The sequence below is a fragment of the Cuculus canorus genome, chromosome 1 (assembly GCF_017976375.1).
Source record: "Cuculus canorus isolate bCucCan1 chromosome 1, bCucCan1.pri, whole genome shotgun sequence".
Taxonomy (NCBI): Eukaryota; Metazoa; Chordata; class Aves; order Cuculiformes; family Cuculidae; genus Cuculus; species Cuculus canorus.
This window is the reverse complement of record NC_071401.1, coordinates 196,851,066-196,873,803: the sequence shown is the minus strand read 5'-3', so window position 1 is coordinate 196,873,803 and position 22,738 is coordinate 196,851,066. Positions and strand designations below refer to the sequence as shown.

The 22,738-nt window shown below is 37.2% G+C and overlaps 1 protein-coding gene across 2 annotated transcripts in view; it reads left to right on the top strand.

Moving 5' to 3' along the window:
• Positions 1 to 22,738, top strand: part of SEMA3C (semaphorin 3C) — a 122,485-nt gene that overhangs the window by 83,310 nt on the left and 16,437 nt on the right. For both annotated transcript variants that reach the window (XM_054073282.1, XM_054073272.1), the window contains exons 7-12: positions 1,433 to 1,552; positions 2,771 to 2,913; positions 4,816 to 4,930; positions 5,783 to 5,852; positions 8,517 to 8,661; positions 13,500 to 13,722. In XM_054073282.1, the coding sequence (XP_053929257.1) occupies positions 1,433 to 1,552; positions 2,771 to 2,913; positions 4,816 to 4,930; positions 5,783 to 5,852; positions 8,517 to 8,661; positions 13,500 to 13,722 (816 nt within the window). The remainder of the gene's footprint in view (positions 1 to 1,432; positions 1,553 to 2,770; positions 2,914 to 4,815; positions 4,931 to 5,782; positions 5,853 to 8,516; positions 8,662 to 13,499; positions 13,723 to 22,738) is intronic.

Sequence of the window (22,738 nt, the reverse complement as noted above, 5' to 3'; positions counted from 1 at the left end):
CGATTGTTAAAGTGTGTGCATATGTGTATATGCATAGTACTGTACATAATGTTTAGTGAGAATCATAAGCCCGATTTCTTTAAGCCAACTTATTTCATAATAAGGATAAAGTTCTGATGGATTGAGACAATAAGGCCAATATACAAAATCAGTTATAAATCAGTGGATCTCTAACATTATTCTGTCAATACATATTCAGAAAGTAAAACATGCAGTATTGTTTAAATCCCCTCTCTATGAATCTTGTCATCACTGTGAGAGATGAGAGCTGCTCTGTAGGGCTACAGTTCAGGCTCCAGCCAACAACAGAAAAAAAAAAAATCTCCAGAGTTTTAATTCTCTCGTGAGCCAATAGTCTTCCATATTGATGCACACAGAGAACATAAAATAGCCTCAAGCACTTCTGAACCTGTGAGTCTTGCCAGCTTGACCACACTCGCTGGGTTGTCCAGGAATTTAGACAAAACATCAATCAAAGGATCCAGCTGTACTGGAATGTACTCAGCCACCACTCCCACTCGGAGATTTAGAGTTTATTTTAGCTACTGTTTTCTACTCTGGGTTTCATAGTCATTAGTCAGTGGAAATTGCTTTGTTATTCATGGAGTAGAAAATGATAGTATATGTAATTATAATTATATGTATATTTATGTACACACGTAGACTCACACAAATACAAATATACATTCTGACTGATGGACTGAGTTTTCAACCCTGCATAGAGAGCAGAAGTTCATAGTTCTGCTAATGTATGAGTTGCGTGTCTAATTCTGTTTAAGCATAATGACCCTATACTTAGAATCCAGTACATAAAAGACGACAATTGTTGCTCCGAATTACTCTGTGTAAAGTTCAATAATATGATTGGCCTTTGCAATACTGAACTCAGCTTGAGCTGCCTGGGGCAGCCCTGACAATATTGTTGGTAAAAACTGGCACTGATCCATTGACTGCAATAGATGTTGTGCCAGTTCACAGAAGCAGTAAGTTCATCCCAGTCATTTGTCTACTCCCATAACAAAAAAAGCAAAAAACAAACAAAAAAAAAACAACAAAAAAAGCTTTTAAAGTGCATACTTAGATAGTTGGATGTGATTCTTTATGGTAGCATTAGCCTGATTTTCCAGTGACCTTTAGCATTAAAAGTTGAGAAACTGAACTTCATATCAAAGAAGTGTTCACTACATATGCCATTCTGCCATTGCATTTAATTATGCAGTTCTGTAAAGTCTAAGAAAAAATCTGGTTATTGTTCTGCATTATAGATTGTGTCTTTTTCAATCAGATGGAAACTTCATTCCCATTTATCTGTATAGACTCCTGTGTAAATAAAGACCTGACAAGTTTAAGATTAAAATAGATCAGTAAATATGGATTTCCCAAAAGCCATAACAATGCATTTGCTTTTCCTCCTCCTTTCAATTCTTCTCAGATGAGGAGCTTTTTTCAGGAATGTATATTGATTTCATGGGGACAGATGCAGCCATATTTCGGAGTCTGACCAGGAGGAATGCAGTGCGAACGGACCAGCACAACTCCAAATGGCTGAGTGGTGAGATGCCTTTGTTTTGCCAAAGCTTTTAATGGATTTCACAGAGATTCTTTCAAGTAAAGACCTTGCCTTTAAAAGAGCCAGCATCAGTTAATTCAGGCTGATCCACCTCTGTAGAGAAGATTCACCAACACTTTCATTCAAAATGCGTGCAGAAGAGAGTCCCATTACTAGAGAAGTAGTGACAGTTACTGCTATTTATTTCAGTAGGAAGAAATTGATTATCAAAAGATGGTAGGAAAACTAATTTCTAAATGCAAACACTTAAATCTTGGCTTCACTGAAATCAATGTGAAATTTCTCCCTGACTATACTGATAAGGAAACTCCTTCCAATTAATCAAATTTGAATTAAAAAGTTTGTCAACCCTCTGAGCAGAGATAGATGTGAAAGGTTATAGAGCAACTAACATAGCAGTTCAAATTTTAAAAAGGCTTCAGGTATACTGAAGTAAAGTTACTGTGGTTTTGTCTTGACTGTTTTTAGGGTAGCTATTGTTATTCCTGTGTGGCTGTGACTACAGTAAAATCACAGGATTGCAGTCAAAATAAATTCTATTCACTGTGAAAAGAAAACTGTCTGCTTTCTAAATTTTTCTTCTGTTTGCTATACGTTTTTATACGCATCTGCACACCATGCAGTGTGCACCCTAAAGTGAATTAGGGCAAAAGAACCTTTAAAATGCCTAATTTCTGAAAAAAATCTACCTGTTACATATGCTCAGAACAGGTACTTGACAAGCACAATTTCCATGTTCTTTTAGAGCCAGAGTCATGGCACTTGTTATGATTGAGAATAGGCTTGTCTGAATAGAAAAATGCTGCAGTCTAAAGTGAGATTTTGTCAGAGACCCAACCTTTGCATTGAATTGTTTCAAGATTTGTACTAGATTTCAACCAATCAAGCAATCTTGCATTATCATTGAAAAGATATATACTTCATGCAGGAAGGGGATCCGCTTCTTCCTTCAGACAGAGGAGAAGGTCTCTGATGACTCGTCCACTGTCCATTATATGTTTGCTTTTAAGAATATAAATCATGTTACTCTCTCGCTGGTCCTGCTTTGCAATGTTTTGCATGTACACTTGGTTATTTTTATCGGCTTCTGATATGAACTTAAATGCTGTTCAAGCATTGAAGTAGTAACTGTCAAATCATTAATTGCTTATACTGATGCATCTTTTGGTTTCATGTTTTTGCTATACTGTTTTATTTCAGAGCCTATTTTTGTGGATGCTCACGTTATCCCAGATGGCACTGACCCCAACGATGCCAAAATTTACTTCTTCTTCAAAGAAAGACTCACAGACAACAGTGGCAGCACAAAGCAAATTCATTCAATGGTTGCAAGAATATGCCCTGTAAGGACTATTTTGTTTGCCAGGTTGTTGAGACAAGCTGCTAGTGTGAAATGCTAAAAGACTGAAAAGCCTTTGATTTATATTCTAAACAAATTTTCTATATCAGCTTCCACACTCATAACTGAGGAGAGTTCTTACGGCACACACAGTTAGATTCTGAACATGTTATGTATATCTAGCTATACCTATAGCAATACAGAAATTCAGAGATTCAGGGATTTGTGTATTTCTCTGACTGAGTCAGAATAGTTGCCAGTGTTGAATTTCCAAACTTGCTGTCCTTTGCACAAATGAGGTGTGTTCTTTGCTTAGAAAACTTGAATTATAAGACAGTGAGATCTTTCCCACAGATGCACAAACAAACTCAAAATCTTTGAAACATATTGGAAGTAAAAGATCCAAGCTTCTAAATTTAACTTTTGAATGCTGTTTTCAGTTTTATGTGACCTTGCTGTATTCTTGCAACAATGTATATGTGGGCCTAAATTAAAAAATGTGAGCAGGATAATTGAATTCAGGAGTTATGGCTACTCCTGTACAATAATATATGATCACAGGGCTCCTCATTGTCTCTCTTTCTTTTTTCGTATCTGTAATCAACAGTAGAAGAAAAATGATTGAAGCGGCTATTAATATCTCTAGTGAAATGGTTTTTTTTAAATGAGAAAGAAAATTTAAATGCACAATTACTGCTGAGCTTTTGATTCCTTCTTTTTGAAAGGCTCAGGAAGATAATTGTGAGCATTTGTGTATTCCTTGTCTTTAATCTTGGTCATTTTTAGAATTTGGTGCTTTGTGATATTGCACATGGGTGTGAGGGCATGTTTGGGATTGTGTTAAACTCCTCTCTGGCAATATGATGAGGCATGTGATCTCTTTCATAATCTTATTTTTGTTATATTTTAGTGAGGGTGCCTAAAGGCCTTTTTGGATATTTTGCAAGATTTCACACAATTGTAGCTTTATTTGTTATTGTTACTGTTATAATGAAGCACAGATGATTTCTGAAAGGCCTCAGCCTGTTTAGACTTACACTGAAGTCAGTGGCAGAATCCCAAAGCCAATGAAAATAAATCTGAGCCTGTCATGTTTGTATACTTGTATATCATCATATTCATATATCAACATCTTTGAGACTGGCCAAATATATTAGTACAATGGTACTGAGAAAGATGCCCCTGAAAGAACCATTACGGGTCACACAAAAAGTCAGATACCAGCTCCAGGAGCATCAGCAAAACATGTACAACATTTCATCAAAATCACATTTCCCTAGTTTCTGCATTTCCTTTCTCCATTTCTTTGGGTGACATTGTGATACATGGTTTTGAAGGTACTGCTCGTGTCTAAGGCACTCACCAGCAGAATGAGACAGGTGCTGCACCATCTCATTTGGCAGTTGCAGTTTCCATTTTGCACTGGAGAGAGATGGAAAGATCCTTGGGGAAGCTGTGACCAAGCCAGCTCTGGCCAAGGTAGAAGGACTTGCAGCAGTGCAGAACTAGCTTGATCTACTCTAGACACCATTTCTGAATTCAGTTCAGAGCATCCACCTCATGGGCCAGCGTGGCTTACTAGGTCAGGTGCAGCTGTACTCTATGAGTGATACAGACCTCTACAGCCCTTTCCAATTGTACCTACACACAATTCTGCTGCACAAAATCTACTGCCCATCCCTCCCAAGCATGCTAGCCCAGCACAGAAAAGTCTACTCAGAAAACTAGTTCTTGTTGTTCCTGTATCTGGGGTTTTGATTTAGGCCTGTGTATGCTTTACATTGAATTTGCCAGCATAATTATCTAGTTGATGAGTCAAATTAACCTGAAGAAAATGTGGGAAAGCCTAGTAAAATGTTAGCTGTGTTTTTGTTGGTCTTTTTCTGAAAATAATATTCCTTTCCAGAATGACACAGGTGGTCAGCGTAGTCTCGTGAACAAATGGACAACATTCTTGAAAGCACGACTTGTGTGCTCAGTAATGGATGAAGATGGAACAGAAACATACTTTGATGAATTAGGTATGGGGAAAAAAAAATCCCTTAAAAGTTCTATCTAAATCTTACAATCTGTGCATATTTAATTACTGATGTTCATAAAGCTCCTTAGTCAAGTTGTTGACAGTGAAACCTCGGCTCTGAAGAAATTCATGACAAAATTCCCCATGTAATTTTATGACAGAAAATGAAAAAGATTCTTCATAAATCTCTGTGGGTAATTATCATTATCTTTGAAATAAAGGTAATTAATCTTGACTATGTAAAGGAATTGTATGTGTAAGGAATTAATATTTGGAAGAGAACATGTAAGTTATGTTATTTCACTCCTAGTTAGGATTATGATAGAGGTTTCTTAACGTACATCTCTTTGAAACTGTTTCTTATAATACTGTGTAACACATGGCTGGAAAATGCAGAAAACTTGGAGAGATCAAGAACATGCTTCTCTTTTCATGTATAACACAGAAGAGTGTAACACTTCCAGTTCTGCATGGTGAAGTCTTTTGATTTTGATCTATTTAAAAGAATATTAAAAAAATTCAAACAGTTACATGAAGCAGCCACATAATGGAAAGCTAAAGCACGTATTCTGTGATAAAAATGTCAGGCAGTTCAGCACATTTGAAAATCTTTGCCCTCTGTCTTCATAATGCTAGATGATGTGGAGTTAATTTCCAAATCTGTTCCTGAATGTTCAGATGCTAGATTATGGATATGGTGCATTCATATAGTAAGTTAACTTTTTCCCATCTGAGTCTAAGACAAAATTACTGTTAACTTCAGCAGGAATAAGATAATAAATTAAACTGAAAAGTAATGTATTCGTAATTAGTATTTCTAATGTGTTTTTTTTTTTCCTTTTCTTTCTCACAGAGGATGTGTTTCTTTTAGAGACAGATAACCCCAGAACAACACTTGTGTATGGAATTTTTACAACATCAAGGTAAATGGGTAGGCTCGGAAAAATTTACTTCATATAGAAAACTGCTCAGTTTTTTGCAATTCTCTATGTCTGCTGTATCCATCGTTTGCATGCAAGATTAATAGTCTCAGTATCATTCCTGTTGATATCCATGTTAGAGCTATGCTACTTGGAGTAAGCTGCTCACTGACATACTGTCGGCTGGCATGGGGAAAACATTTCTGTGGAAGGCCACTTGTTACTGTTCAGCATCGGAACGTCAAACAACCTCAATGCACTAAACTTAAGTGGCACCTAAGAGCACTTGCCACCTCCTGAAGGACATACAGCACCCTGAAAGATCAAACGGGGAATTCTTACATGAATTTATACAAATCATTTCCAATCTCTCAGCTGGCAGATAATTTCACAAGTGGCAAATAACACTTGTCAGCTCAGTTGGCTATGAAAAGACAAGCTTATATGGCTTTTGATCACCTCCTTGCAGTCTTAAATTCCTTGTTATCAGCCAGAAGTATTCACTTACTGTCTTATTTAGAAAGCAATCAGTACTTTCAGTCCCAAGGGCAGGGAAGTGCTGTATCTGGCTTACTACTCTGAACCTATCCACAAGCATAGACTGACAGATGGGCCAATGGATTCTTCCATCTCTACCTTTATTTTTTTCACTTTTCTCTTGCCCTCTAGATACAGTGCTAGTATATCATTATGCTGTATTATTTAGCTGTTATTACTTAACTTCAATGAGTTTCTTGCCTATTACTTTTTTTCATTTCATTTAATCTATTTGAACAAGTTAGCAAATTATTTCATTTATTATTATTAGTAATTCTTTAATGGCAATTTCTAGTAAAAAAATCCTTGCATGATTTTTTTGTTTTTCCCAATACACTATTCTGTCTTTTTTCATGTGAATCCAGGGATCTGCTTTCTTGAATGATGTGAACCAGCCAGGAAAATATGATTTTATGATATTTAATTGGGAAAAAAAGAATCCCATAACTTGTAAACATCTGATGCTGTCTACATTTTATGATTCCTACTGCACAAGAGAAAATGCTGAGGTTATGTTTAGCAGTGAAACCACAGTTATGATTAGGTTGTGGGTGCAATATGCCTGAACTGGAAACACTTCTACCTAATTCTCCTGGTATTCTTGCAGTGGAAATGAAGTTGAATCACAGGACCATATAAGGTGACAACAAAGAGGAAACGTCACTTTTTCCTGGCTCTCAAGTTGTTTTCTCTCTCTGTTGAAGTTCTTACACTCATGCATTTCTGTTATCAGGAACCACGTGCTCTATGCTTTCTTTCTCTTTGTTTGACTATAGATAGAATGTGTTACCTAGTTAAATACAGCAATAATAATACTTCTTAGTCCTTGGCAGTTCCTTTATCTTCATATTTGTAGACTTCCAACTCTTAACAGTAGCAAAAGAGAGAAAAATCCCACCACATAACAACTGTTGCTACTTTTATTTAAACCATGCACAGGGAAAACAGGTAATATTGAAGGAAATTATTTTGGTGGCATATTCTGCTGTAAATCTAACATAAAATATCCAGAAAGGTTAAATACATTTCTCAAAACCAATTAATACCTACTAAAATTCCCACAAGTACCTGAGCTGTCTAAAAGGTTCCTCTTGCTAAATCCATATATATACCTGAGAAACATGGGTTGCAGTTTTCTTGTTTAGACAGTACGTGTAATATTTTCAGATTTTTTTCTGGAGTGTTTCTTTTATTTTTTCAATTTAAAACAGAGAGTTACTTGGATTATCTTCATACTACAGTTAACATCATTTGGATTTCAGACTATTTCAGAGTTTCCACTTTGTTAAGATAAATATCCTAAACCTTACATGCAATAAGAGAAAAGAAAATGAGTTAATTCACTTCAATCAGCCTCAGCATCACACTGGAAATAATTCCCTTAGCGCCCTCCATCATCACAGGGTTATGGAGACCACTCAGGGCTTGTGCTTGCAGAGAAGACATCTGAGACCATTACTAAGCCCAGAGCAGTGGAAAAAACGTGCCCTTCACTTAGGTTGCCCCCAGGTCCTCCTTCAGAAAGCGTCAAAATTTGTTTTGAAGGGGTCTTTGTAAGAACAGGTTTGTTGGAGGATTTGAGGATTATATAGGAGTAATTCCTTTAAAAGCCACAACCTATCCCCACTTTGCTTAGAAAAGCTGGCAACTGACTGTAATAATCTAACCAAGTGTAATTGCACTGGATGTTTTGATTAATATTTTAGGAGTCTTATGGAGGTCTTGTGGTTAACATAGTGGTAGGGAGTTCTGGAAACCTGTGCTGAGCTTGGCATTACAAAGTTTGTAAAAATTTTGTCTCACTGAAGTCAGCAATATTTCTGCCACTGATTTAACTGAGGGCAGATTATATTTCTTTTATATTCAACATTAGGAAGTTTTTTTATTTCACCGGTAGTACTTCCCTCCCTCTTTTTTCAGATCTCTGTTCAAAAAGGTGCTAGATCTTAAGGAGTAATGGTGTATATCGGGAAGCTAGATTATTTTATTTTAAATGTATTAAATCCGTGCTGTAGATGCACTAAATATATTATTTTAGAGATATCTTTCATCATTGGAGCATGCAAAATGATGGAAAAGCTATAAAAATTTGGTAGATTTCAGTACTAACTTTCTCCTGCTCTCTTCCAGCTCCATATTTAAAGGCTCAGCTGTGTGTGTATATCATCTTTCTGACATCCAGACTGTGTTCAATGGCCCATTTGCACACAAGGAGGGCCCAAACCACCAGCTGATTCCATATCAGGGCAGAATTCCATACCCACGACCTGGCACTGTAAGTACAAAGATGTTTATGCAGGCTTGCCAGTTACTTGTCTTTGTTTAATACATAAATAAATATTATTTATTCCAGGAGAATGGACTATATGTGACTACGACACTTAGTAACAGTTCAGAACAATTTTATTTGCTTTTTAGCTTGTAATACAAATCATGTAGTATCTGGTAGTCATCTAGAAAGAACTGAAATTCATGCAAAATGCTAATCACTCTTGCAATTTCTGCTGAAGAGGTGGTAAGAATCATTTCATTACATGGTAGTCATTGTTCACGTGTACATTTACATTTTTTTGTGTATGTTTGAGCATAAGATAGTTGAATAAATAATCATACAAAGATAGCATTGTGAGCCTGTTCCACAGTCTGGCTCAGTATATCAGTAAGTCTGTCTTCAGTCGGTAGGAATTTTCCATGGTTCTCTAAAGTTTTGCACCACTACTGGGGCGCTTGGGAGATGTAGTAGAAGAAAAAAACTTCTGTAACTTGTCATTCAGCCGGGTCTAATACTGTGTCAGGTACTGAAGAGAGACCTAGACATAAACAAGTTTTCATGCCAATCACTTCATAGTAGTCCTTGTTAAGAAAGCTTTTTGTATGCCTTGAAAATTTTCAGTACTTTCTTTCACTGTATCAGGGGTAGTAATAATCTTCCAGTAAAATCTGTATATAATTAGAGCTAGCTCTGTTTCCAAGTTTTTCAAAAATATTCCATATAAAACATTTTAAACAAAATTCTTACTTTTTATCTATTCAACTTCATGATGTATAAAAATCGCTGTTGATGCAGTTTTGTCTTTATTTTATTACTTACTCATTTGCGCTATTCTTAATTTAGATTCAGCAGAAGTGTGAAGTCTAATATTTCCAGGTTTAATGAAGAATATATGAGCTTTCTCTAGAATCTTCTCTAAATCTGTATTTGCTAAATGAAGTATGGTAGTATGGAGTTTTGCTGATTCCTATGAAGTCTTCTTACAATTTCTTATGTATCAGAATTAAATAAGTATACAGAGAATGACAAATCATCCCTCTATGATGTAATTATATATTTTTTTAGATGAATACTTTCTTGCTTTTCTTTTATCACAGGAAATTAACTGTTATTTAAACTCTGCAAGTCACGGCAAAGGCCTTTAACCATATCACTATTTCATTCATATTCATCTTCGAGCTGCAGATCTTGTTCTTCCTGCTTTTTCTCATACACTAATGTGTATGATACTAATGTGCAGATACATGGAATAGCTCTGCCTGTTCACAGAATTCATTGTGACTTTTTTTAGTGCAGTCATTACTACCTGTAAGATTTAGGATTCATGTTACCGGAGCTCTAGAATTAACTAATCTATATCTGTTGTTAAACTAAGATCAAATGCTAGCACTATTCTTTCCTTGCAATTAATTCATACAGCTCTAATCTCACTATTTCACTGAGGCTTTAAGCTTAAACTTTACAAAAAAGGAAGATAAATGGCCCATTTAAACAGTAAGCTTCATGCTCTTGTGATTAGTCAAATTTCTTGCTGCTTCATAATATTATATTTGTATGTGTTTCCTCAGCCACTGCCATGTTATTCTTGGTTTGCCTTATGGAGGTTTATGAGGTTTTCCAGATGGACCTGAAGAAATTGGGCAGCAAAATAGCAAGGGAAAAACAAAATTGAGATTTGGGTTTAACGTGGTAACAGAAATTGTCTACATTTTTCAGATGTGCTAATGAGCTCTGAGTTTGAAGATAATTTTTTAGATTATAGCCCACAAAAAATAAAGCCAAAAGAAACTCTTTTAAGTTGATTGTTGATGTTTTTCTGATCACTGTTTTTCTGTGCTTCCTAACTGTTCACCCACAGCATAGTATCTTAAGGGTGTATTTTCCAAGCTAGAGCTTGTTTGGCTTTACTTTTATTTCTCTGCCAAAAGTTCTATGCCACAATCTCTATTTTTAAAGCACCTGTAAAAATCAAGACATGAGAATTTTTTTTCTGCTCAGAATTTGTGTTTGAAGGGTTAACTTTGAATATCTACATTTTCAGATTATGGGACATGAGCCTCTTTCTTCTGAAGCACAGATTTTTGCAACCTCTGGGATGCTGGAATAGGCAGGGGTGCCTTCCTATATGAGATGGAAAATTCTTCTTTACAGTTGCCTGAAGAGATATTCATACTAAGCCTCTGGACAGAAATGCATGTTCATTGTGTCGCAGTACATTAGATAAACAATGAAAAGACTTCACTACAGCTTCAGTAGGATTAAATAAAGCAGTATGTTCATTTGGCCACAATCAACTCCGCAGTGTTTGGCTGTCCTTCACTAAATACCGATGGTTTCTTATTCCTCCACAAGCAAAACTTACTTATGGAAAAAGAAAGGAAAAAAAATAAATACATAATTGGCATCGTGCAATTCAATTCAGTGGTGTTGGAGGATAGTTTCCATTTATCAGAGTTTTCAGGAATAGTTTTTGTACCTAGAGCATGTTTGGGAATATGCTGTAAATTAAAGAATTTTGTTTCTCTCTGCAACCTAACTGCATGGTAGTCAACTGTGAACATAATTATTGTGAAGCCAAGTCCTTGAATGAGGTGCAAAGGATACACATTCAATCTCTCTAGGAAAGGGAGCTCTTATAGGGTTTTTCTGTAACATCTTTTTGTCATTGGTTTGTAGAGGGGATAGCAAAAGAATTAATCAAGTAAAGATGTTTGTTAAGGCTTTGCTCAGAATGATATAATGTTAGTTTTTAGGGTCATGCTGGGGTGAACCATAGCACAAACTTTTTTGCAGGAAGTCACTGACAAAGGTCTTGTGATCTCCAGATCAAGAATGGAAGGATAGACAGTATTAGAGAAAGTCGTCTTTTAACCGAGTTGTGTGGAACAGGAAGGTTTAATTTGAACTACTTGTGAAACAGAATCCCTCTGGAAGGGAACTGAGATCTGGCAGATCACTACCAAGTAGAATAATCTTGCTAAAAGCCTACAAATTTAGGAAGACAGTTCTTTTTTAGCATTTGTTGCTAATCTTAGTAAATAGATCCATACATTTCCTGGAAGTGCCACAGAGGGAAAGAGTAGAGCCAACAAAATAATCAGAATTCAATCTTTTGAGTACTTAGAGGGCTAGCATGCAGTGGCATTCCTAATGAGAACCAAACCCCTCAGGATAAGCAAGAGTCCGCAGGAATTAATTGTTAAAGGATGTCAGGTGGGAAAAGCAACCCATATCTGAGCTGAGTTCTGGTTCTTCTTCGTGAAGGTAATTGATGCCAGAGCAGTTTCTTTTGAGGAATAGCTACCAGAGCTGTACTACTTCATATAAATAATTAAATCACAATTGACCCAGAAGATTATTCTTAAGGCTGAGATTAGGCTACAGTCCCTTCTACACTTTGTTCCTGGTATTGTCCGATGAATAGTTTATTATGTGCACAATATGAAATAGCTTTTAGCAGCGAAGGTAGAATGGGCACTCCTGACTGGTGGTTAGAGGGATCCCCTGGGAGGTGAAGACCCAGATTCTAACATTTGGCCTCATCAGGTAGGTTGGATACATGACTCACATATCCCCAGTGAGTTTCCTTGTCTCTCAGGGTATGATTCATTTTAGGTAATTTTAGCCATCTAAAAGCAGGGCATCTAGTCTGAATTACTGACCACAGAGGAAACCTAGATGGCTAACTAAGAATAAATGCCTGACTTTGAGTCAGTATAAATCAGGTGAGGTAAATCCTTCCCTAAGCTACAAGCTATTTTTGTGTCTATGGTTTTGAACAGAAATTCCATGCTAGACGTAAGAATGATCCTCATTAAAATAAACAAGTTTCCATTAAGTGCTTTGTATTGAACAAATCAACATTTTCCAACTGATAAAATATTGTACTGAAATATTTCTGAATAGCTCAAATACTTTGAGGAGATTTTCACAGCTCAGAAGTCTGGTAAGGGGTAAAATGAAAACTCACGAGCAGCAAAAGAAGTTCACTAATGGTTGCTGAAAAAAAGTCATGTAAATTAGCATAGATGTATCCAGAGCATTGTACCAGTTACTGAGATAGCTCATGATTTTTTCCCACAGTCATCTTTTAGTTTCACTCTGAGTAAATGCTTGAGCTTTCTAAGATTGCTTTTATTTCCTCATGAGGTCCAGAATGCCTCAGTGCTGATTATTTGGATGGTCCTTCATTGCATTTAAAGAAGCATCCAGAGTATTCATAGACCACTGTTATTTCTTAGATATAGGGGAAAGTGTCAACAAGATCCTGTGAATGGTCCGCCTTCTCAGATGTAAATGAGTTGTCAAGTGACCCTATCATCAACTCTATATTATTTATTTTACAAATGAAGATGAGTCACAGGCCCCTTCACCATCTCATAATCAACATAATGACTAGAGGGATATTAACCAAATTGCAATTAATATCAGATTTCACCTTTTGCCTTTGTAGTAAAAGTATAAAAAAAAAAACAGCTGCGAAAGTTTGGTATATTCCCATACCATTTGCTTGGATTTTTTTTTTTTCCAACAGACAGTTTGGAAGCATAAAGAATGTGGAGATAGGTCCAGAAGTATGGATCTTTGCAATCAAGCTGAGTTTTGAAAGTGCAAAAATATGTTTGTGTTTGCTTTATCTGAATTGATGGGAGTTCAAAGTGTAGCTATTCAAGCAGTTCATTCCTGTTACTGGAACATAAATACTTTCAGTCAGAGTCTGAAGTGCTCTTTCGGGAACTTACTTTGTCAACCATCTGTCAATATTTGTAAATGACTTGGAGATGAAGACTCTCCGAAAGATAATAAGTATTTTTAAGCATTGCTATACACGTTTCTTACAGTGTCCAGGAGGAGCCTTCACACCTAATATGCGGACAACCAAAGAGTTTCCAGATGATGTTGTGACCTTCATCAGGAATCACCCTTTGATGTTTAATCCCATTTACCCAATACACAAGAGGCCATTAATCATCCGGATAGGAGCCGACTACAAGTATACAAAGATTGCTGTGGATCGAGTGAATGCTGCTGATGGAAGATACCACGTTTTGTTTCTTGGAACAGGTAAGACAAACTTAGCAACAGTTGTTTTCCTCCATTGCATTGTAGCTTGCAGTCAAGTACAATCTCTACAACTTCTAGCTTCATATGTTTGTTTAAGCATATTTACTGTCTACAATAATATCTATAGAAATCCATAAATTAAGATCTTTTTGTTTTCTGTGCATTTTTGTTTCCTATAGACATTAATTATGTACATAAGATACAATGCATTGATGTGAATTTTATTTGAGACAAATCAATACTATTGTATATTGTACCTTATCTAAGTTATAATACCTTTTTTGAATATGGTTTGCCATGTTTCCACATTAGAACCTAATGGTCTCTAACATGAGTAAAAATACCAAAATCTGACTTTGTATTGTTTTGTATACTCTCATCATCATTATTTAATACATGTTGTGTAAGCCACTTCTGAAGAAAAACACAATCTGATCAGGATGTTACGAAGGCAGAAATAACAACTCCACAAAAAGAAGTAAGAATATGGAAGTATTTAGTAGAGAAAAAGAAACAAATGGTTGGAGTCCTAGCAGCAGTGGACATGGAGAATTTGCTCCGAGTATTCTAAAATAATTTCTATGTTATATGACCTACATTTTGGCTTTAGTTACATCAAACTTGAATATGGTATTATGCTTCTGAAGTCTGCAGGGAAGAGGTCAAGTGATTCTTGTACTGGCCAATTTTGATTTTTTAAAACATTCAGATATGACTCATGCTTCTCATTGAGGCAGATGAGCGGAGCAATACTCTGAATAGACCCTACGATTCATTCACAGCTGAAACTCCTGCTAGCTTAACAGGGCATTATAGGTTGATAGGCACAGTGGCTAATATTTTTACTATGGATGTTTTCCAGGAAAGCAAAGGAAAAGAACTCCAGTAGAACAAATATATCTCTGAACATCAGAAAATAATTACAGAGATGACTTGAGTTGCTCTTATGGTTCGCGTATTACTGTGCTCCTGATTGTTTTCCACTTGTAGAATAACCGTATCTGCCAGCAAACTCATACAGGGCTAGGAATAACCATGCTGTTACAAGAGATTTAGAAAGCTGGTGCTAAAAAATGTCTTAAGAATGTCAGGCTTCTATAGGAGCAGGATTAAAAAGAACTCTTTTTGCTCTTAGAAAAACCTCCTCAACTATTACAATCAACGTAGTGCCCTTGTGCTGAAGGAGGCCAGCTGCATACTGTGCTGTATTAGCAGAAGTGTATCCTCCCAGTGGGTTGCCGGAAGACATTCTTCCTCTGTATTCAGCTCCCATCAGGAGTATCATATCCAGTTGTGGGCTCCCCAATAGAAGGAAAATATTGACGTAATGGAACAAGTTCAGTTGAAGGACTGATGTATATGAAGAGACTGACAATTTGGTTTATTCACAGAAAGCTAAGGAGAGCCCTTGTTGCTGTTGACAACTAACTAATGGGATGGTACAACTATTTCATGGGAAAACCCAAATCTGGACTCTTATCAAGGTGCTTGGTGTTAGGCAATGGACACAAGTTGTAGTGTGGGACTTCACAACTAGATAAAAGGAAAAAGGTTTTCACTATCAGTGTGGTCAAACATAGGAACAAGGGCCCAGAGAGGCTGTGAATTCTCCTTCCTAGGAGACTCAAGTTTCAAAACCCAACCCAACGCAGCCCCAAGCGAGCAGCTCCAGTTGGACCTGATTTGGGTGGGGGACTGGACCATATGACTTCTGGAGGTTTCCTTCCAGCCTACAGGCTTCTGCAGTTCAGTGAAAGAACATAAAAACAGAGAAACACTTCGTTTATGTACTTTCAAACTTTTACCAGGTCACCATCTACTGTATTGTGAATGCTGAGTGTACTATGAGGCATAGTCATGGTAAAAGAAGTACTGGGTACTGAATTACGTTAGAAATCTCCTAAGTTTCAGATTTGGATGTTTCTGGTTTTTTGGTTGGCGGTTGATACATGTGTTTTAAAGTGTTCCTGAAGATCTCTTTGGTCGTATATCTGAGTCAATGGAAATTACCAAATTAAGGTAATTTGGACAGGGCTTTCTTCTTGAGGTGAGTTCCCCACCCCTTAACATCTAACCATATTTTCTTTTTAGTTTAATTACTGCAGCTACAATTCTTGACTTTGGGACCCTTTAGGGATTATTTTCTCCCTTTCCTACAGAAGTAAAGGAAAAAGTGTTACTACATGAGTGTAGAAATATCAGAAGCGTTAATAGAAATTGTCCCAACTACTGTCATACAACTCCACAAGAACTAGTAAAAGAGAAGGTTTGGTTTTCTATTAGCTTTATTCCTTGCCAAATCACTATGTTTAGCAAGAGTAATAGCTTGGTGGGCTAGTACAGAACTTTCAAATGAACATTTTATGCATTTTTTTATATAGTGGTGCAGCTGTTTTAAAATGCTTTATAAACAACTAATGTTAATTGGAGGAAAATTCTACTAAAAACTAGTGGAAAAGACAAGACATATATGTCTCCAACCAATGTAGTATTCTTAATGTATCACTGTTCGCTAATACTGGAGATGTATTGAAAATTTGAAATGTGCATGAAAAAGCACAGTACTGATATTCAGCATTTCCATTATTCTGCAAAAGATAAACATAGTTAATTTCATTTTAGACTTTGATTAACTTTGGGCTGCTTTTAGGTGGTCAGTGTGGTGTCTGTCCCTCCCCGCCTCCCCCCCCCCCCATGATTTCTTAAAAACCTTAGCATACCTCAGCTTGTTCTTATGTTTTGTTAATCCTCTTCTGTATATCAGCACATAGTTCATTATGGGACAAATAGAGAAACTGCAGCTCTTGATATTTTATATTAATTCATTTATCTTCTGCATTACACTGGAGACAAGGATCATTGTCTGCTTTCTAGTTAGTTGGAGGGGAGGTGTTATTCTTCCCAAGCAAGGCACAGGACATTAATAGCTTCCAAGGTTTTCCTTAGAAGAAATTGATGCAATGCGAATTACTGTGTTTTACAGCTCTTTTAAATAAAAGTGATCAAGTTTCAGCCACTGAGAGGAGAAACTTGTTTTCTTTTTTCTCTGCTTTCTGTGAGACTCAGGAGGATTCGATAGAGATATTGACTGTCATAAGGAATGCAGAGGGGATTTGCTTTGGTGTCAGTTTGTCCCAGCAAATGCAAACCCCACATTGTGTAAGAGAATTTCATGTGATAATTTCCTTGGGAGCCAGGAGCCCCACAGCCAGAGACAATGGGACTTGACACCTGGTGACAATTAGACTCAGCTTGGATGATGAGTTACTGCTGCTGAACTGAGATGTTGCCAGCCATGTCTGTCACTGTCAGTGACCTGTCTCATGCTTGAAATTGGAGTGTTTTATGTCTTGCCAGATGCAGAGCACACAAAATGTTTAGCTTTTCTTCTCTTCCTCCTCTACAGCATCAGCAATAAATCAGTTCCTGAATGCAAGTGAAGAACAACAGCAGTATAAAGCTCCAACAACCTCAGTGGTTTTCATCATGTAGCCATGGCATGGAAGGGTACATACAGCTGTGTCATTTTTTTTCACATTAATGTGAACGAAATGTAGTGTTTCCTTTGCACTCCCAGACAAAAGCACAGAGCTTACAGAGGCTGGTCTATGCCCAGATAGGGTGCTTTCCTCCCTCTCTTGCCTACATAGCTAGCAAAATTAATCCCAGAGACAGGCATTGTTCTCATAGCATTCTACCTACTTTTCAAATTATAACAATCTCCTATTTTTCCTGTGCTTTTAAACCTGAAGATTTCCAAAGCACTTAACAAAACTTGCTAGTTTTTGTGAAGTCCACCCACAGAGTTCTGTTTACTCCCCTCTGGAATGAGTTGATTTAGAGTAAGAAGCAAGTCTTTAATGGTAGGGAGCTACAAGAGAGCTCTTTACTTTGCCTTCCTAAACAGAAACCTGAGGGACAATTTACTTGGATATAATGTAATCATTCTTTTGCATATTTGACAAGGGCGATGCTGATGATATGTTTTCCCTATGCAGTGAGTAATAACATAAGCAGCCCAGGAATTTGGGGTTAGATTTCTGCTTCGATTGTCCCATTTCTGTGGTAGGCCTGGACTCAGTACTGAAGTTTTTGATTCACCCTAGAGTTTAACTGTAATTAATTTACTCATTTCAATTGTATCTAAAGAACCCAAGCTTTCTACATTTTCCATTCATCCTTTGGTAGATTGTTTTCCATCTGAGTTTTAAGAATAGCAATAAAACAGCATGAGAACATTTTCCTGAGATTAATATTTATTTTTTAAGCATACCACCTACTGCTTGCAGTATGAAAGCCTTCGGTCAAAGTACACACAGATTGCACAACCAAAAGATTATGCGTGGGGTTTTTTATTGCTCTTGGTGTTATGAAAGTATTTAAATGTCTGGGTCAAACAGGTCCTCCTTGCTATCAAGGTAGTATATGTTTTTGTGGAAAGCAATCAAAGTTACTGTTGTGAAAAGACACTTCAGACTTCAGTGTGGTTTATTCAGATGATTAATGTGGGCCACATCTGATGTGGCATGAGGTTGATCGATGTTTCTTAGTATCTTTTCTTCTCTGATGCAACTCTTGTTTTCAAAGTCTGGATACAGTAAGTGCCTTCGGAGCATGAGGTTGTAATACTCATTTTCATGGTGTTACATGATATCTGCCTTTTTGGAAAACTAACCCTTGCTGACAACAGTAGCCTCCAGTAATGTACTAGCCTAAAACATGTAATTATTCTAACGGAGAGAGATAATCTGGTTAGAAGAGCAAGTTTGCCTCTCATAGATTTGCTGGCTGCAGCTTCATGACACAAAGCTTGGGAAGATGAGGTAGCACAACAGTGGCACAACAGTGGCACAACAGGCAGCAGGCAGTTTCCTTCTTCCTCTTGGTCTACTGCCCGAGTCATTTGAAACCTTTTGTTGAGCAATTTATCCAAAGCTTTTTCACATCCTTTTAAGAAGATACATAAGTAAAGAGGGTGTTCCTCCACTTATTTTGTTTCCCCTGTTCATTTTTTTGTTCAAGTAAGCTCACAATGTATCCCAAAAGTTAGATCGACCTGTGGCTGTGTGAAAGTCTTGCCTTCAAGTGTGAATTCATTAGACATTTGTATCTGCCATCTTGTTCCTTCATGCAGCTTGAAAAGATTTTACGGTTTCCCAGCAATACTATGAGCTGGAAAAAAATTACACCCATTTGACAGATGAGTAAACTAAAACACAGAGAAGTTGGGTGACTGTGGTGGGAGCTTTGACTTGCAGCAGACATCTAAGGACAGCAGAGAGTGTGAAGACCTGGTTAGTCCTGACTGCCAACCCGGCACCATTCAGGTGGTCTGCTGACCCTTGACGGTTTCTCAAGCAGAGAAATATTAAGCATTCTGCAAAATCCTTGCTTTATTTTTGTTCATAATTTTATTTGTTTGCATCAGGTTCAACTCAGATTAGAGAAAAGAAATAATTAAGTTGCTATCAGGCTGACAGGTACAACACAGAGAAAGGTTTTCAGAGGGTCTCCAGCAATGTCTGACGCAGCAAGGTAGGGGATTACTGCAGGAGGCTTCTCTGTGAAGCCTCTACCCCCTTTTTTGGTAGCAGTTGGTGTCCATTGCAGTCGTTTATTTATTATGTGGAAAAGTCAGGGTTTTTATTTGTTGTTCAATTTGTACATGTTGTGTGGCTCAGGGGTGGATGGGTCTTGGCTATCTTTGTGGCTCACAATATCCACAGTTTCAGTGTTTGCTTAGGGCTGGGAAAGGAAAGGCTAGCCGAAAATCAGCGAATGAGATTTAAACTCTGAGCTGCAGATTCAGCTTCTTGAATATAGGTTCCAGCCAAACACTTGGTTATTTTTCATTGCTGCTTATTAAGCTTTGCCTTTTCCATTGGCCGTGGTCAGCAAGACTGGGAATTGGTGTAATCAAGCATAGTCCTACTGGTATCAATGAAGCTTAGCAGATTACTACCAGTCCAGAGTCATGCCTTGCATTTCAAGAAAGTTTTGCTTTTCCCTCTTTAATTATTATTATTATTAGTAGTAGTAGTAGTACTGTTATTACTATTATTACTATTTTGTCTCTCCTTCCTTGGACAATTTATTAGACTGCCTACCTTTTCCATTTATTTCTCACTCTGTGTACTCTCTACGCCATTTTTTAGCCTACAGGATGTTATCAGCTTGCTCTCTTGCCATTCCCTCTTTCTTAGTCCTCTCAGAGAGAATATGAGCACAGTAACATTGACTTCCATGTCAAGCTGGGACACTGCAGGTGCTCAAGCAGGTTTGAAACAGAAAAAACTTCATGAGTTGCTCTTGTCCTCTCGCCATCAGCTTGAGAGAGATTCCTTCTCATTTTTCCGTCTGCCCTCAACTCACAGAATGGTGAGCTAGTGCTAGGCTGTGAACACCTCCTGGTGAAAAGTCAGGGAAGTGATGAGCATAAATCTGCCTCTTCACTTCACACATGCTAATGGTGGATTGATATTCCAGACACACAATAGTTTTTTTTTTATGTCTATGTGAAACCATAACAATATAGAACTGTTTTCAAGTGGATTTCTGTAAGTAACAAGCAAAAGGAAGCCGTCCTGTTCAGAATGAGCTTATAATTTCATATATTGACCTAAACATGAAAAAAATTTGATTTATAGTTGTTTGGTCATTTCTTATGCCTGGTTTAAAGCGCAGAAGATTGTGAAGTACACTGGGAAACAGCTCAGGCACTTCTACTTTGCATATATCTCCTTTGCATATATCTCCTATGTATCCTTTCCAACCTTCATCCTGACCAAGGGAATTTAGCCTGCTGCCTTGCCATTAAAGGGAATAGCAAAACTCTTGTGTTCCATAAGCTTTCTGACATGAACATGTATATGTGACTTAATTTGTCAGCCACTGTGCTTATAGTGAAGACATCAGTACCACTGAGAAAGGAATAAGAAGTGGGGTTTGTGCACAAATATATCCTTTTTGTTTATTAGGGAACAGGCTGAGAAACGGTAGAAAAACTGTGTTTAGAAGAGGTAGAGGGCTATAGCCTACAACCAATGCATTGTTGGAATTGTGTGTGTGTGTATATATATGTACAGACTACTGGAATTCCTTGCTTTAAGTGGTTTCATTTAATTAATAGCTTTTGGTTGCTTGCTTTACCTAACATGAGTATTTATTTCAAATGTTGTATTAAATTTACTAATTCCTTTAAAACAATGGGACATTCCTTTCTGCAATGATCATAGCGCAACACCGAGTCAAAGCGAGTGGTAAAATATTGAGTCAAAGGATATGAATACCAAGGTAAACAGTCCTTAACTCTGTGTATTTTTCTGGGGTGTGACAAAAAGGTAGATAGGAACCTAGTTTTCAAATAAGAAAGGTTACTAGGACACAAGGACCTGGCGTCAGGCATTATCAGTATTTTCTGTACCAATGCCCAGGATAAAATCTCCCCTCGGGTTCTGATTTCAGTTTGAGGCAATGTTTGAGGACCAAAGACAATTTAGGAATTTTGAATGTTTGGTATGTACTAATGGATCATTGAAATAAACCGGTTCTTCAAAGGCTCAGCAGCCTCACATTCCTTTGCTGGTAAGGTCACTGTCAAAAACCTTAGTGCCCTGTATGTCAGGGTTACAGGTAGTTGACACTTTGCAGGCTTCTGATACAGTATTTTGTATGGTATAATTTAATATTAGAGAGAGTACATTGATAAAATGATGAAGTAACAGAGGCGGACTGGGCTTAAGCTGTGTATTTTTGTGAGTGGGTTGTTCCCATTAGTAGAAGCAGCACTACACACACACAGACACATGCACATGCTTCTCCTTAGCTCTAATGAGGGATGAATCTGCAGCAGTTTTTAAGCTTTATCTTTGGTGGGTCCTAGCAGTTAGTAAATCTCAGGTTCTTATAGCTCGGCTAATACTGGCACCTAGTCTAGACTGTAGGTGTCCTATCGTAGGATTTAGTTTCAGTAAAGTTACTTCAGAAGGAACTGTTTCACCATGCTATTGTATAATGAGAATAAATGTTCTCCTCAGAAAATTCTTATGAAAAATTCATGCCTAGTATACCCTGAGTATGTACAATTGATAGTTACACATTTTTAAGAGTTGTCAGCTTTCAGTTTCTCTTTTCCTTTTCTTTTTAAGTGACAAAATACTGCAATGTGCTCTCTGTGTGTTGTCAGGTCATTACATATCAGTATTCTGACTTTAAGCCTTATTTAAAAAAAATATATTATTATTTGCTGACTTCCCCCAGGGAAATAAGAAGATGTAAATTATTTACTGTAACCAACTTGCCCGGCAGCTCCAGCTATAGAATTTAGTCATTGGTCTTAAAGGCAATAGCAAAATTGCCCTTTTTCAGTTTACACTGTCTACATCTTGAATTGCAAACAGGAAGCTGATTGCCTTTGCTCAGCCACAAATTCATAAATATACATGTAGGTACTTACCTATATTATGCTGTACTAATGTTTTACTAACTGTACAAACCTATATTGCTCATAAAACTTTTGAAGGCTTAACAGAATCTATACCATGTGGTCTCATTCCTCAGAATCAATGTTGAGCAAATATATTTATTCTACTCAGACTAATTTCTAGGTCCTTCAGGCAAGACGACTCCTATGTGCTGTACTTTTTTTTTTCCAAGTAGAAATACTTGTCCCCGTGATTATCCCACAACCTGCCTTTTCTGCAATACCAGAAGTACTTCAATGGCTGTCTCAGTCTTTAAAAGCCTTCACAGATGGACCCCTCCATCTCATACATATCTTTCCATATAACAAATTCAGAAAAATATTCACAAATATCGCTTAGGTTTCACTAATCACATATACCCTGCAAAAACACTGCTACTGCCCCATCTTTCTTGTGTCTTACTCCTTTGACCTGCGTGGCTTTGGGAGGCTTGGAACTGTATTTTGACAGGGCAGCCATGGTAAAGGAGCAACAGTGTCTTCTTCACTTTGTTTTTTCTTTTTTCCTTATAGACCAAAATATTAACTCCTACC